The sequence below is a fragment of the Diaphorina citri genome, unplaced genomic scaffold (genome assembly GCF_000475195.1).
Source record: "Diaphorina citri unplaced genomic scaffold, Diaci psyllid genome assembly version 1.1 scaffold45, whole genome shotgun sequence".
NCBI lineage: Eukaryota > Metazoa > Arthropoda > Insecta > Hemiptera > Psyllidae > Diaphorina > Diaphorina citri.
The window spans coordinates 370,114-387,682 of record NW_007377482.1 but is presented as its reverse complement, the minus strand read 5'-3'; the positions used below and the strand labels follow the sequence as shown (position 1 = coordinate 387,682).

Below are 17,569 nucleotides of genomic sequence, written 5' to 3'. Positions count from 1 at the left end.
CGTCGCTTCGTTCGATCTATCAATCTATCATTAATAACATTAGGTATGATCTATGACACATTACTTTTATAATGAAGTTACTCGTATTATTAATTATTTTTATGAATGATTATTTGTTTTGATTGTTTTTCCTGCCATGATAATCACACAGGAGATAATTTATTATGTTGATATGGAAATTCAAGATGATTTATCATAGGAACTAATGGAAGCAATTAGAGAACTACCTAGAATCTATATAGAATCATAGATACAATGCGAGAGGTAGGTGGCTATTATACCTAGTCATAAATATGGTAATGTGCAGAATTTCTAGTAACAATCTAGCAGTTTTCCAGATTTTTATAGAATTTCTAGTAGCAAACACAGTCGAACCTGGTCTATCTGGGAATCCAAGGGACCGGCAATTTTTCCCCCGTTATCCAGGTTTCCCAATTACAAAAGTATTCCCCAATTACAATTATGTAGGGGGTAGGGGGTGTCCGTATTTACCCCCTGTTCTTAATTACCCCCGGTTGACCCTACAAATGAAGGGCCATGATTTTTTCCCCCTTTATCCAGGTTTCCCATTTAGACGGGTCCCATATAGACAGGTTCGACTGTATACCTAATAATCTAGAAATCTAGTTGCCTGCCAATATTATTACGTCAAGATGAGGTGTGGGATTCTACCTACTGATTTTACATAGAATCTGGATAGTACATTGACGTATAGGATTTTCCTCGGAGTACCACTTTGTGGAACAATATTGGAGTACCACTTAGATGAGCTTGAAGAAACCCGTGTAGCTGTCCGGTCCATTTGGAAAATTTTGATACTTATACTTGAAAAAATAGAATAGAATAGAATAATAACTATCTTTGACGTCCATTTGTTTGGATAATCCCTTGAATCACCAGTTTCGATGCGGGCGTTCTTTGAAAGACCTATTATGGCTTGACCTCGGCACCTACCTACATAGATGAGAAGATCAGTAGGTATATATCTGACTTCTTTTTCATCAGTTATCTCACCTCTTTTTCAGACAATGAAATAAGTATAGGATACCTATAATTATCAACACATGGTACATATCTCCGACGTCCATTTAAGTGAGGAAAATCCCTTGAATCACCAGATTCCATTGTAGCATTCGTTGAAAGCTCTATCGTTTGGCAGCTACTAGCTCCTAGATCAGTATCTGACTTCTTTTAAGATAATGGGTATTGGGTTATAGGGTACCTATAGTTATTATGAACACGTGACTCCTCTGACGTCCATACTGTCCATAAGGAAAAAAACAAAAGAAAATCTCCAATTATTCCTGGAAATTCACGAGTATCTGCGCAGGATGGCATCAGTTTTTCTTACTGCCATCAATCTGCATGAAAAACGTGCCCCGTCTTCTTGACAGAGCCCATTAATTCTATTCTTGTGTCAACTTTAATTTCATACCTATATAATTTTCCATTCTTACGCTCTTTCAATCGAGGAAAAGATCTTTTTATTTAATAGATTTAATAGATATCCAATAGGCTGGCACTCCAATCTAGTATCTTTGAGGAAAAATCAGTACTTGAGTACCTACCTATCTATTTATAAATTTAATAATGGACGGTCAAGAAGTCACGGGTCCGTCACGTTTTGTAGTCTTTCTGTTTCTAATTCCTCAATCATGTAGGTAGTTTTTGTCTTTTTCCATGTCAAAGTTCACGTAGGAATCTTTTCCTTGTATTCTTTGTACTTAATGTAGATATAAATTGGGTTTGTCCCTAAATTGATTATTAGTTTTGTTGTGGAAATTTTGGGCTGGAAAGCCCCATTTAGGAGTGACCGACATGAGGTGAAGAATAAATATTAATCATTACCTACCTAGGATGCCTTGGACTAGTGAAGATTCAATAAATTGTTTCAGTACGGACAACTAGCTGATTGTTTTTTGATATGATAGAATACGTCATTGTTTTTGTAGTTCTAATATCTTTTTGGTGATATACTGTTAGCATAATAGGACATCTTGTTCTAAACTGTCAGCTGACAGTGGAAATAAAGCACTTTTTATTAAAGCACTACTTATAAATGTACCTACAAGCATTACTTAAATAAAGCACTAAGTAGGTAGGTAGTTTACTCAACTATCTTCTTATGTCTTAATACACTTATACCTATGTTTCTTCTGGATATACTTATGTTTCTTCAAATCTTCTAAATGGCAACTGCATATGTGGACTATTCTGGACTATGATGGCAACATTGGAATCTGGGTTTGAACTTTACTAGTGTTACAATGGTCCACTGCATAACTAATAACTACCATGTCAATGAACTTTCCCAATTCCTAGTGCATTCGTCAGAAGCAGTTTTGACTATTTTTTATTTCCTCGAAAGATTTAGGTAACAAAAAAGTGACGTTAGGAGAACCGGTATTTTTTTGGAATGCACTTTACGGATTTTATAATCAGTTTTTACGATTTTTTTAAGCAGTTTAAAACGTAGATCTAGGATAATTTATTGTTGTTATAGTGCTGTATTTGACTAGTGCATCAACAGGTAGCTTGGTGATGCGATGCTCAGATCAACTATATTAAGTATTAAAACGAGTAGGTACATCAACAATATAAGTACTGCTCGCCTAGTAATATATTGCACGAATAAAACATTGGGTCAAATTCTGAAATATTCTAGAGGATAAAATTCCATACATCGACTGGGATTGAACCCCCACCCCCTGGTTATCAAGAGAACGTCTTGACCATTAATACTACACCAGCGAAGTTTTCCCGTGTTTTGGGTCGGCGTCAGTCTCTCAATCAGCCCTTTATTTTGACATTTATTTTATCTGTTTCGACTAAAAAAACTTCAAGAACTCAATCTTTGCTAGGTATTTCTTTAGCAAGGGAATGTTCAGGCTGGCTTTCTCTCTGTTTAAAATCCCCCAGCCAGGGCTAAGCTGGTCTACACTCTGTTTAAGGTACCCCAGCCAGACAACCGAAGTCAAAAATGTCAAGAACAAAAAAATACTTACTTTGTTGGTCCTCGAAATGTCCCTTTGGCTCAAAAAATTGAACTGTCCAGGCGAAAAACGCGGACTATTTTCGCACGAGAAAACCGCTCGAATCCGAAACGGGGAAGAAAAATTTTACACTTTCGAAAATCGAAAATCAGAAAAAAAATTCCTCGCACACAAAAAATTCGAAAAAAGGCTAAAAAGGCTCACACGAAAAAAATCCCTTTTATCATCCGGGGAAAAATAAAATCAAAATAAAAAAGATCTAAAATTGTGATTAAAATCACAAAAAAGGGGTTTAAAAGCCAACTTTTGATTCGTCAAAAGCTAAACTTCACAGCAAGAATTGCGCACGGAAAATTAAATTTAACTCGATCTTCGAATATTTTTTTTTTATTCGAGATGAATTTAGATAAAAAAAAAATCTCGTTGTTGCCTTCTTGATAAGTTGTCATAGACTGACCAGTGCGATGTCGATGTTGGAAGATCTGAGAAGAAAATCACCTCCAACCAGATCGCTGGATCGCTGTACCAAGTTAATCTAGTGATAAAGGTGATATGACTATAGTGATGATGGTAGTTATGTTAGTAATAGTAAGCGCGATAGTGGGATTTACCCAGTACGCACGATATATGGTAATGATGGTATCTATTTTGATAGTCATTTTCGTTTTTTTTTTTTGGTTGGTTGATGCAGTCTTTCAACTACGCTAGGGAGTTTTTTATACATATATATTTTTTAAAATAATTATCATTATTACAAGTAGGTACATTATTTTTTTTTTTGGTTGGTTGATGCAGTCTTTCAACTACGCTAGGGAGTGTTTTTATAATATAAGATTTTTTAAAATAATTTTCATTATTACAAGTAGGTACATTATTACAAGCATAAGATCAATGTTTGTCCATTTTTTCCTCTCTTAGAAGTAAAAGTATATGTACGCCACTGTATAATTGCTAAGGCCTGGAAAATCAGCAACACGTGATTCTTCCCACGTGAAATATCACTCAGCAACGTAGCTTCGGACTGGATTAGTGGATGTTAGTTACAAAATCACCGAAGACCTTTTTCACAATTTTTGTAGATATGTCAGCATTACTATGGGGCTCCTTCACTATTTTTGACACTGACATGTCTATATTTTTCTTTTCACTCTGGTAATGCCGCCACTGGTCGCTACTCGATTAAAGAAGCTACTCAATTGTGCTCGCTAGGCTGAGTGCACCCCAAAATCCAAGAACAGAGCCAAAAAAAACTTCGACCCCGCCGGAAATCGAACCCGGGACCTCCGGAGTGCAAGCCTAGTGTGATAGCCACTCGGTCACGGAGGTAGCTAGATTCCTAATATTATAAAACAGTTTTTTTTTATTTTTATTTTTTTTTTTCATTTTTTTACCGTTAGGTACAAAGGGTTTGGTCTTCATCCCCGTCAAAACCACTAAATTAGTGGATGTGTCAAAATTTCCACCAAATTTTCAAAGACGATCAGACTGGCGAGCATATAGCACATTAACATATAGGTTGTTAATTTACATAATTATGTACCCTATGTAACATGAAACATTGAAACATAATAGCGGAATACCTACGGTTAGGTAATTGTTACTTGAGAATTAAAAAAAAAATTAATTTGCAAATTTAGTATTGGTACCTAATGTAATTCAAGAAGTTGTGAGTGGATTTATGCATGGTGATCATAGATGTAAGTTATATAGGTTTTATTATATTTTTCCCCCCTTGTGAACATACTAAATTGTATCAAATACACAATAAAATATTGATTAATTGATTACATCAATAATGCACATTGCATCCTACATCATTGTGATGAGTTTTTTTTAATCGGAACGGCTGACTTTCTCCTATCCTGTCTTCCTTTTCTCTTCCTCTCCGCTTTCGGGGCGATAAGACCTTGCCAGTTAAGTTCCCCTCTCTGCCTCTCTTAACACATCAATAAGACACCCTAAAGCCTGATATACATAGGGAGTGTTTTAGTACTCAACTCTATGTCTTACATATATACGTATACGTATGTACGTACATCATATTATTATTAGTTTTAGTTTTATTATTTTATTTTCTTGACATAGATGTATTGGTAAGGTCGTTGGGCTTTTATACTGCTTTATTAGGTGGAATTTATTGGGCAAGGTTGAGGGCAATACTGCGTTAGAATCAGCTATCAGCATGTGATGTCCCAGAACCGTAAAATCAGTAGCTTCTCTCGGAACGGCTGGCTTTCTTCTATCCTGTAATCTTTCCATCTTCGATTTCGGGACGATAAAACCTTCTTTTTTTTACCAATTTACCGATCAGACCGATCGAAATGGAGAGCTGCCAACCTATCTTAGGATTGAAGAGAAAGAAGAAGAAGAAGAAGAAGAAGAAGAAGAAGAAGAAGAAGAAGAAGAAGAAGAAGAAGAAGAAAGAAGTCACTAATTGCCACCTTCAGTTCCCTCTTGAAAAATAAATAAATGTAAAAAAAAAAAAAAAAATCAGTAGCTTGTGTAAGCAAACAGCTCAAGAGACGTCTCACTTTTTCGGTCCAATGATTTAGCATCGTCCAATTATGTTGAACCAGATTCAAATTGGTCACTCAGACATCTGCGATCATTAAAAAGTGCCCTAGACAGGAGGAATGTCTGGTAGTTACTGAAATTAAAATTAAGCAATATGATAGCAGATAGAGTACCTACCTATGCAATATGAGCATCAAATTTGATGGTTGCTGTAATCATGATGATTTTTTTTCTATAATCACCTAATCGTCATTTTGGCGAAAGCACGTTGTTCCAAGTGGATCACTGAAGTTAAGCAGCACTTCCGGATCCCAGTTAGCCTGTGAACTGCCCTGATCTCTGTTCTATGTTGACATCACATCTCATAACTTTCGAGTTACTTTTACCAGGGTCAATCGACTTGGAAACTTGGCAGCTTGGCACACATTTATTTTTCCTTATTTGTGCCATTACAAAATTTTCACCTTTAAAAAAATGGTGTCTCCAAATCCAAAGTTGATCAAAATAAATCCTTGACCCTTTACAAGTGGATTTTCTTTTTGCTGTGGCATTATCAGAGGAAGAAGAATAGAAAAAAGTGAGAATTTATTTGTTTTTACACTTTAAAAGTCCAAAGTTGTCTTTCTATGAAGGGTAGCTTAACATTTAACATAGGTACTCATCAATAAATTACAAGTAATATTTTTAGTACCTATATAGATTTATGTTGAGTTAAAATATGGACTGAACCTTTTGAAATTGTTTCCGACATATTCTGAGAGTCTTAAGATTCAAGCTCCTCAATTTGTTCTCAAGAGGTTGGGGTTCACTCTCAGCTCTCAGGAGTCTCAGGTCACAGCCTTTCATAAAGTTAATCACTTACATTGCTTTAAAATTTGCTTTAATTTAGTTTACGTTGCTTTAAAATCACTTACGAGAGTAGCTTGCTGAGTAGGACTCTGCCGAAGAATCCTGTTCCTCCAGTGATGAGGATGTTGGCACCATCATAGAACTGCTGGATGGGGGTCATCGATGGTCTCCTTTCAGAAATTACTTCGGCTGACATTCTGTGGAAAGGAGAGAGGAAAATTCATCAGTAAAATATTGTTCTGTCCCAGTAGCTTGCTGAGTAGGACTCTGCCGAAGAATCCTGTTCCTCCAGTGATGAGGATGTTGGCACCATCATAGAACTGCTGGATGGGGGTAATCGATGGTCTCCTTTCAGAAATTACTTCTGCTGACATTCTGTGGAAAGGAGAGAGGAAAATTCATCAGTAAAATATTGTTCTGTCCCGAAAACATAAGACCGTGTTCAGACTGCGGGAGTAAAGGACTTTTCAGTCTCATTCTAGCAGAATAGAGGGAAATGCAAAGGAGGGAAGAGGAGGACAGGATAGGAGAAAGCCAGCCGTTCCGAGAACGAACCTTATCTGTTTAGGAAAAAGTTCGCCCCGGGCTGGAATTTGGCATTGGACCCGCGACCTAGCACTTCCAAGGCGTACTGCCTTCCAAGCTAACTACCTAATGATTAATCTATCTCGAGTCATAATAAATTAATTAATAGATATTATTCATAATTAAAGCAATTAATATTAAGATGAATGTTCCATTTTTGTGTGTAAACTGCAGACATTACGCAATGCTTACAGCTATTAGACGCAGTATTTATTCAGGTCTATGCCATTTGGCCTGAGGGTATTTGTGTTGCCCAATCTACGCTCAATCAATTCCTATAATCTAGATGATCTGTACTGTACCTGTACACACTGAATCAATGATGAATATACTTCAAGGCCTTCAAGACCAAACTCACTGACACTTCAAGGAATGGACTTTAAGTCCTCACTGACTTACCGGCTGATACTTAAAGATTTCAACCCATTGACTTACTGATGTCTATGTACCTACTTCAAGGACTTTGAAACTTGAAGCCTTCACTCACTGACAAGGAATTTTAAACTTCAAGCCCGATCTCACCAACTTAGTGACTGATACCTCAAGACTTCAACCTGAAAATCACTGACCGATATCTCAAGGGTTTTGAAACTTCAAGATTGTACTGATTGCCACTTCAAGAAATTTGAAACTCGCCTGCACTCACTGATACTTCAAGTCTACAAGAAGTTCAAGACTTCAAGCCCAAACTCACAGACACTTCTAATTGGTGCCGTTAACTAACCGTAATTCTGAGTTGACCAACCTCCTCTTTGTGAATTCCTAGATACTAGATGATCTTTAACTATCTATGTACCCGTCTTCACCAGCCGTCTATCTTCAAATACCCATGCTGTACCTACATACATAATAAGTATCTATGTTGTACCTACATATACCTATTATAAATTTATGTATGTTTGCTTTTAAGTCAATGGGCAATATAGGCATTCACTATGCCTCTTACTGTACTTGATACACGACTATTCATTCATTATAGCAGAGGCACGTGACTGCTAGTGGATACAATATAATTAGTGGATACTTACTGCCCCCTCTGTACCAGTAAATTACAGGATGTACTCATCTGTTTGGCTGAAGAATGGCGAAACCACGATTGGTAACACCCTGAAGACACTTTACATCGTATACAAAAACAAAAAGGTCAAAAAGGTTTTCTAATGGTCTAAGCACTCACCCTTAGGCCGTCCGACAGACCTATTTTTACAGACAGTCGGAGAGTAAGGGGCGGAAGAAGCTTGAGACCTAGATATGAACTTTTCCCGGCGCACACGTTCCAACTGTATCTGTACCTGATAGTGTGTGCGGGCGCCCATCAGATATCAGGTAGACCTGACAGACGGACCTTTTTAGCCGTACCTGTCAGGTATACCCAATAGTGTGTGTGCTCATCAGGTGTCAGGTATACCTGTCAGGTCTACCTGATAGTGAGTGGCTGGGCTTAGAAACTGGTATATTCAACGTGCTAACGCTGCGCCACTAAGCTGTATTGACTACATCTTGCAACTCAACTTTTTTTAGTTTGAAGTCATCCTGTATAACGTTGATTTTACTTCGCGGTTGCTGAAGGCACAGAAAGGTTATTGGTCTGATTTTTATTTATTTAACTGTCCCGCTGATTACCACGCAGGTGAATATTTATCACAGTAAAATAGCTAGATATGGTTAGTTTATGTACATCGTGGCTAGTGTACATCGGTTGTCGACTAGTCTTGCCTCTCTTTTCCCGAATGAGGAGGTAGATTTTATTCACTCCCGGACAATCCCTGAAACAGAATAAAAGAAAAGTGATGATCAAAATTCCAGTCTTTTTTTCTAATTTCCTTATGCGAAGGAAAGTAAGGTTAAAATCCGCCCCGGGCGGGAATCGAACCCGCGGCCTAGCGCTTACAAGGCAGACGCACTACCAACTAAGCTAACTAGGCTGGCGTACGTCACTGTAATTGCTAAGGTTTTTTACTGATGAGGGCCTGGAAAATCAGCAACACGTGATTCTCCCCACGTGAAATATTACTCAGCAACGTAGCTTCGGACTGGATTAGTGGTTGTTAGTTACAAAATCACCGAAGATCTTTTTCACAATTTTTGTGGATATATCAGCATTACTATGAGGCTCCTTCACTATTTCTGACACTGACATGTCTATATTTTTCTTTTCACTCTGGTAATGCCGCCACTGGTCGCTACTTAATTTAAGAAGCTACTCAATTGTGCTCGCTAGGCTGAGTGCACCCCAAAATCCAAGAACAGAGCCAAAAAAAAACTTCGACCCCGCCGGGAATCGAACCCGGGACCTCCGGAGTGCAAGCCTAGTGTGATACCCACTCGGTCACGGAGGTAGCTATAGATTCCTAATATTATGAAACAGTTTTTTTTTGTTTTTTTTTTTTTTTGTTTTTTTTTTTTTTTTTTTTTTTTTTTTCTTATTTTTTTTTTTTTTTTTTTTTTTTTTTTTTTTTTTTTTTTTTTTTTTTGTTTTTACCGTTCCAAAGGGTTTAATCTTCATCCCCGTCAAATTAACACCACTAAATTAGTGGATGTGTCAAAATTTCCACCAAATTTTCAAAGACGATCAGACTGGCGAGCATATCACATTAACTTAAGGTTGTTAATTTACATAATTATGTACCTATGTAACATGAAACAGTTCCAGCAACGGAGGTCTTATAGTCCCGAAATCGAAGAGAGAAGGAAGACAGGATAGGAGAAAGCCAGCCGTTCCGACAACGAACATTATCCGTTCAAGATAAAATTCGCCCCCGGGCGGGAATCCAACCCGCGGCCTAGCACTTACAAGGCAGACTCGCTACTCTCCAAGCTAACTAGGCTGGCTGTGACTGTTAATGGTTGATTACAATTTAATGACTATTTCCGCATGCCTTTTTGTTCATTGGTGTTTCTTAGAATGGAACTAGTTTTCTTCTATGTATGTTTGTATGTACATACATTGAAAATTTCATCTCGTTTGTCTGCAAGTTCAATGAAAACTGGATGACATAGCCTAGGGGCCGATTAAAACCGGCCTACGGGCTGAGCGGAGCTCAATATACGGACATATACCTGCCTTTACAATCGTTGCTTCTCTGCTGGGGATCTTACGTAAGGATGGCTGGCCTTTTTCGACCTCAAGAGGCACTAATTATAGGGTACTAAGGCTAATAAAAATTTAACGTTTCTATTCATTCAAGCTTCATGGCAGGGCTGAAGCTGATTAGTGATCATCCATAGGAACCGCTTCAACTACTCGTATCACTGTATAACTCAATCGGAAAAGGCATAGCTGCTGCTGCTGCTGATTTTTACATCAGTCAAATTTCATCTGTAATCTGATATGCTACGCCTATGGTTGATACTCATAATTAATGGCGTAAACTGACCTTGTTTGGACGCCTAAAACATGTGGAACTATGATCAGCTATTAAAATAAATGAATAATTTATAAATTTATCTACAAATAGGTATCTACATTCCATCGAAAAATGTGGATTAAGACTGGTAGGTAATATGCTACTAATAAAAGCACTGCATACTGCATGGGACAAGTAGCCAATCAAATCTTACGCCTAATTTCCACAAGGTTAGAATGCAGTCCAGCTACTGACTTCTTGTAAACACCAGTGATGTCCAGTAACATTCCGGTCCAGTTTGTAGGGTAGGATCGGTTTGGCAGCTGTACAGAAGTGCAATATGTATCGAAGGGTTGCCAGTTGGGTTGTAGAAAATGACTCAGACATTGACCTCGTCTATAGTTACTTTTTAGCCTTTTCCTTAAGTTTCAAATAGGTAGGAAAATGGGCACTTATGTAAATGGGTAGATTGTGTAGATCTGTAAGTACCTATGTAGGTGGGTAGATCCGAGTATGTAGACTAACGTAGTACGTAGGTAAGTGCCAAGAATCGCAATGAGGTTGGGGACCAATAAATGCAATAATTTAAATGCAGGTAATTAACCTCGTAAATCTCATAATTAACATTAGCTTCGGTGGATCAAAAGAAAGATTTGATGAAAAGATCACCAATAGCGGAGTCTATTGCAAAATGAAAATTTAGCTAAAAGCCAAAGACTGGTAGCGGCTAGCAATCTAGCGACCACAAGTCACAGACTGAGGTGTTAATTATTAATGGAAGTATGTAAAATAACTAATTAAACCTCATCCATATGTTTTTTTTTTTTTTTTATTCCAGGTGTTCAAATTACTTGTTTGTAAAATGGTCTCCCCATAAATGACCTTGGTTAAACTGCGGTGGAAAAGGGACTTTTCAGTCCTATCCCAGCAGGATGAACATTAAACAAGGTATATTCTATTCTAATCCTTATGTAAATGCTAATCAGAAGATTAGACCTTTAAAACGAGCTTTCTCACACCTTACACCTTCTTCAAGAGATGTGTTATGTAACGTGCAAGATTTCCAAGGAAAACTGGAAGCTATGCCATATCCTGAAGCAGCGGGTATTGGTTTTATTGCTTTGGAAAATGATTCGATAGTGGCGGATAGTACCTATAAGTTATTGGGTTGACAGTAACTATGCAATGCACTTTCCTTGTACAGAAAAAGCCCAATCTGACAGTCTGACACTAATAATTATTTATAAATAAAAATTCTCGGTCTCAGATCAGTCTTTAGGAAAATTTGACTAAGGATAAAATCCGCCCTGGATGTCTGAAATCCAGAAAGCCTTCAGGAAATAGAAAGGTTTCATCACTTTTCAATCACACTGTATCTGAAATTCAGAAATCCTACAGATAATATAGAAAAGTTTCATAGCTTTTCAAACGCGCTGTGTTGTTTTGATTTTGATCTTGATATTTTGACCTACAAAAAATTGACATGTCGGAATTTTCTGATTCACCTGATGTGCTCCATGTGTCAAATGAGTACACCATGTGTTATTAATGTGCATTGTGTCATATGTTTAGACCATTATTATTGGTACTATTATGTCATAATATGACCATATGTAATATTCGTCTTATCTATGACCTGGGGCCGAAAAAGTAATCTGATTGGGACTTTTCCATCCATCAGGAATCAAAAGTTGTAAAATTGTATACCTAGAGTTATTGGTACAGTACTACAGTATCTACCTAGTTATTGGTACAGTACTACAGTACCTACCTAGTTATTGGCACAGTATCTGGAACCAAGGCCGTGTTTAGGGGACCCGGGTTACACCCTCGAGCTTTATTTTTAGTCCCTCCTTCCTATTATTACAATAGTAATAAAAAGGTATAAGGGACGGACTATTGTATTCGCTTCGGTGTCGTCTGTGTTTCTGTCAGTCTGTCTGTCTGTCACTCTGTCTGTTCCCATAGAAGGACTTATCCAAACCTGGTCGACCTATATATTATCAAATTAATAGTCTGTTTACCAGGAACACGAAAATGGTGGTGCTAATTTTGTCCAGAGAACCATAAAGCCAAAAAAAAAAAAAACAAAAGAACCCCTCCCCCGGTACATTACTGTTTGGACTCTCGGGCCCCCCGTCGACGAAATCCTGTCTATACAGAAAGAAAGATGTCTTCCTCTTTATTGATCCACATGAAATTCGTAACTATCCTGAAGGCCTGAGGATCACTGAATCCGGGACCTCGGGTGACAAGTAATCTTCAAATCTGGAGGAAGGTTCGAGAAAAAACATTTTAGGTTCAATGGACTACCAACTGAATGGAAATATGTTTGTAGGGAACAAAAAAGTAAGACATAATAATACTTATGTAATTCGATTCGAAAGTTCCACAATATCCGACGTACATAGGTACCTAGAATAGCTACGTTTCGTCTGCAACTTTGGCAGTCAAGATAGCTACAAAAAAACAAAGAATCATTATGGAATATTGAACTAATTTTCCACATATTATGTACTAAGTAATTTGGACACCAAAAATTCTTGAATTCGATTTCTTTCTTAAGAAAAACTGGTTCAAGTTCCAAACCAGACATCACAAAAATATATCCAATGATTCACAGAGTTAGGTTCTATAACTTTTGGTCCGGAAAAAATATTTGTCTGAATATGGATAATCCGATTTGAAAATCAGCCCCAAACCAGTTCGAAAATCCAGAGGGGTCCAAGAATGATGTCATTTTGGTTGGCTGACGTCAATGAAAGTACCAATTCAGGCAATTTTGACCAACAATCGCGCTGGAAAACTAGTTCTCGCAAAACTGGTATTCATTACGTTAGTACTAGTACCTACCTACTTGGTAAGCGATGTTTTCATAAATTTATGGTCCGATTCTGGACCAAGTTCGGATGTTTTTGTCTTCCAAGAACAACAGAGAAAAGTGAATACCGATTAAATGACGATTTCATCAAATCAAATCAAGTCATGACAGTGATAGTTTTGCACTTCCCCATATTTACTTTCCGTATCCGTGAACAAAATAATAACAATAGACTCTTTATTGTTCAAAATTCGTACAATAGATAAAGTACAAAATTTAACAAAAGGCGGGATTATTGATTTAGGTGATCTCTGCAATCCAACCCAACATTAAGTCTTTCCCCACACGGCGCCAACTCCAACCCAATCCATCTCACAGTGTTGGAAGAACTTAAAACCCTTTGGATGCCCAGGGATTTTAAAATTTAGATGAGTTCTAACTTGCCTATAATCAAACTGGTTTTTGTTACGATTATATGGTCCACACAATCGACACATACGAGTTAAGTAGTCGATCGATGTCGACTGAACACACTGCCTCGATAACATAGATTCCCCGATAACCCCAACCAGCCCACCTAGCTGGCAGTACTTCAAAGGGTTCTCTCTGCTTCTAAAGACCAAGCACAAGTCCTCACGATGGTTGACTGCGGTTCAGGACGAGCCAGCCAATTCAACATGGCTAGAGCTAGAGACCATCACCCCGGTATACGGCAGATACAATAAGATACCTTCTCTTTATTCTGCTATTGCCACTTGGCGAAAGCTAAAGCTTTCAACATAACATAGATTCACCTCGTCGATCGACGGCCGGTCGACTATGTTTAGACACACCTTTAGACACTCTCTACATCCACCAAGACACGGTGTACTGCCGTATAAACAAGGTGTTCTATTCTCTACTGTAGGCCAGACTCCAAGAATTTGGAGATCCACCTACATCCACCAAGACACGGTGTTTTGGGGCGGCTCAGTCGACTCGTCCTGGGCCGGCCACACGTCAAAGTAAAAATTATCACTGCCGAACCGCACAATGCTGGTTTTCCGCCGGGCCACAGTTGCCGGCGCCGTGTGGGGATAAGTCCAGGTCGGATACTTCGCGAGCAGTCGCGAATGGTTGAGGTAATGCCGGGCCATTTCCTCCGTGTCTTCGCACTCGGCCGGGCACATATAACATGAGTACTGGTAGCGCAGCGTAGCGTTTTTCGATTGCAAATATTTCAACGGGTTACTTGATACTGAAGTACCATTCAAATTCAATTCTTACTATTTCTTACTCTTTGCAGTTGGTACACTTGTTGCAGATGTTATTGAAGCACAGATTTAAATCTCACTATTTGGATTTATTGAAGTACCATGCACCAAAAATTCAAGTTATTTTCATACTGCAAACAAGAAAACAATAAATTTAAATGATCATATAATAATAATCAATCTCTATTAGGTGACGTTTCAGACCATGTGATGTCTTATCACGTCTGATAATCTGATTAGAATCTTATCAACATTTTTTGACTGCATTTTGATAAGACGTCGAAGTCCATGTATGAAGTAATTGAAGTATAGGTAATTTAAAAGTTGGTAATTCTAAAATAGCTCAAATACTAAGCTCCAAATTCCAAAATTTCCTTAGAAAGGTAAAAATAGGTAGTAAAAAAAGGTACAGAAATAAAAATGTGTAAATGTTTTCGTATATAAAATTAATTCATTTATTTCATAATATTATAATTATAGGTATTGTATACTTAAATATTTTCGTAAACTTTAAGAATACGTAGGTAATAAAATATTTTATTTAAATAGGGAGGTATGGGTAGAAACCTAAATCCAATAGGTAGGAAATCATACCTAAAAGGAGTACTTTTTTAAATTCTTAGATGGATATACAAAGATATTATAACTTTATTTATCATACTTTATTTAGAGGTCGGTAAATAAAGTTAAAATAATACTCCAATCTACGTATTTTTTTTTTACGATATTCAATCACTTTTTTTCTTCTTTCTTTATTTAAATAAATTATGAAAATAAAAATACATTAAGAGTAAAGTAGATAACTTGAAGTTTAAAGAAGAAAATCTATAGTAGAAAGGTATATAGGTATTAACTAAAAAAGGTAGTTTTAGTAAAAGAACTACCCTCCTAAATTCTTTTGACTATTAAATATACTCTCTTTTTTATTGTTATATGATCTATCACATCAAACATATAAAATATAATATACATAGTTTAACTTCTAATTAAATTATCTCTGCTATATTCTGTAAAAATAATGGATAGAAATTAGAAGGAAAATCCATTACCTACTTTTAAAGGAATATCTAATCGCTTAATGTATATGTATAGACAGAAAAAAAACCTATAAAAAAATGATGAAGTAGTGAAAAATAATAATAAAATTTTATCTATAAGAAAGAACCAAAAGTACCTATGTAATTTCTACTTATATCAATCTATTTTGTACCAAATACAATCCTTTGTGAGATTTTTAAATGAATGGGGTGATAAGGGTAGGTAAAACTAAAGAAATTGATAGGTAACAATTAAGTCCCCCCCAAATATGGTCCTGATTAGAAGTGCTCCTAGATTACCTACAGTCCTACATAAATAATCATTAAACATAAATAATATTGTCTAGGGGGAAAACATAGCTAGGAAAAAAAAATAATAAAAATAGGTAGAATAAAATAAAAAATAGGTAAATAAATAAAATAAAAAATCAGCTAAAATAACAATGCTACAATATTTTGACTATAAACGGGGCATTAGAGGACTATTACAGGAGGTACATAGCGGATAAACTTATAGGATAAAATCATCACAAGAATCACAATCATTACGTAGATAATATAGACAGAGAAATAAAACTTATAAATGTTATAGACAGAGAAATAAAACTTATAAATGTTACAGGATATAGTAAAGGGGAATAAGAAATCAGAATAGTAAAATTACCTATTATAGAAAATGAAATAAAAGAGAAAGAGGAAAATAATCGGAAAAAAAGACACAGAAAGGACGAATATAAAAAGAATTACGTAGATAATATAGACAGAGAAATAAAACTTATAAATGTTATAGACAGAGAAATAAAACTTATAAATGTTACAGGATATAGTAAGGGGAAGAAGAAATCAGAATAGTAAAATTACCTATTATATGTAGAAAATGAAATAAAAGAGAAAGAGGAAAATAATCGGAAAAAAAGACACAGAAAGGACGAATATAAAAAAAATCATAGGACATTAGGTAATAAATATTACCTAATTTATTTAAAGATCAATAGTTCAACTTGGAATTTTATTTCTAGATGCTTATGAATGTAATTATCTTTGGAAATATTGATCAATTTCGAAAATTTGATAAAGAAGTGCTTGGAGCTGTTGAACTTCAATTTCTTGGAAGCCATGTGATGTACCTGCAGGATTGATTTTAAAAATTCGAAGAAATTTTGTTGTTGACTTTTGAGGCTCTTTGTACTTCTACGGGAAGAAATGAGGAATCCTTGCCTATCAATTACGGTTTTAAATGTTTGTCAGAGTACCTAAATAGAATTTAAAATGAAAGCTTCAAATTCAGAAAAACACAAGTTGAATGAACCTAGACTTTGGCAAATCTAATGTGCTGTGGAGCTGTTGAACTTCAATTTCTTGGAAGCCATGTGATGTACCTGCAGGATTGATTTTAAAAATTCGAAGAAATTTTGTTGTTGACTCTTTGTACTTCTACGGGAAGAAATTAATGAGGAATCCTTGCCTATCAATTACGGTTTTAAATATTTGTCAGAGTAAATAGAATTTAAAATTTTAAATTGAAAGCTTCAAATTCAAAAAAACACAAGTTGAATGAACCTTGAACCTAGACTTTGGCAAATCTAATGTGCTGGTACTTACTCTATTGATAGGTATGTACTTATTCAAGTTTGATTTGTTTTTTTGTTTTTTTTTTTTTCTTCAATTTGCCCTGTAATTAATGCCTATCGATAGGTATATTAAATTTACATACTTAACTTAAATCTTAAAGTCTTATTAGTTATAGGTAAGTGATATATGAAAGGTATACCGAAGTCAAAAGATCGGAAAAAAAAAAAAAAAAAAAGACACCAACACGGACCAATTCTTACAAAACGCAAAGTCCACACTTTTCTATGTGGATTACTTGGAATGAATTGAACTTTAATACGACGAGTATTTTATTTAAATTTATTAAAGTGTGTCGCCTTATAATTTATTATTGTTATAGCGTACTTTTTCCGCCTCATCTTATCTTCTATGTACTTTACTCTATTTACATTTAATTTACTTTTTATATTTTTATTTACTGTTCAATTTTCGATTGCTTCCCAATTACTCTAGTTCGAGATGATTACCTTTCTCTGTCCAACTTACTTGAGGACCGCCCTCTAGTTCCCGCGAATGCAGAGTTACTGACCCCCTGGAACGATTTACTTGAGGGAAGCAT

The 17,569-nt window shown here is 36.2% G+C and overlaps 1 protein-coding gene across 1 annotated transcript in view; it reads right to left on the bottom strand.

Annotated features, from left to right (window-relative positions):
• LOC113469645 (fatty acyl-CoA reductase 1-like) overlaps positions 1–17,569 on the bottom strand; it is a 49,043-nt gene that overhangs the window by 16,802 nt on the left and 14,672 nt on the right. The window contains exon 2 of the mRNA XM_026827503.1: positions 6,422–6,553. Within this exon, the coding sequence (XP_026683304.1) occupies positions 6,422–6,552 (131 nt within the window). The 5' untranslated portion in view covers position 6,553. The remainder of the gene's footprint in view (positions 1–6,421; positions 6,554–17,569) is intronic.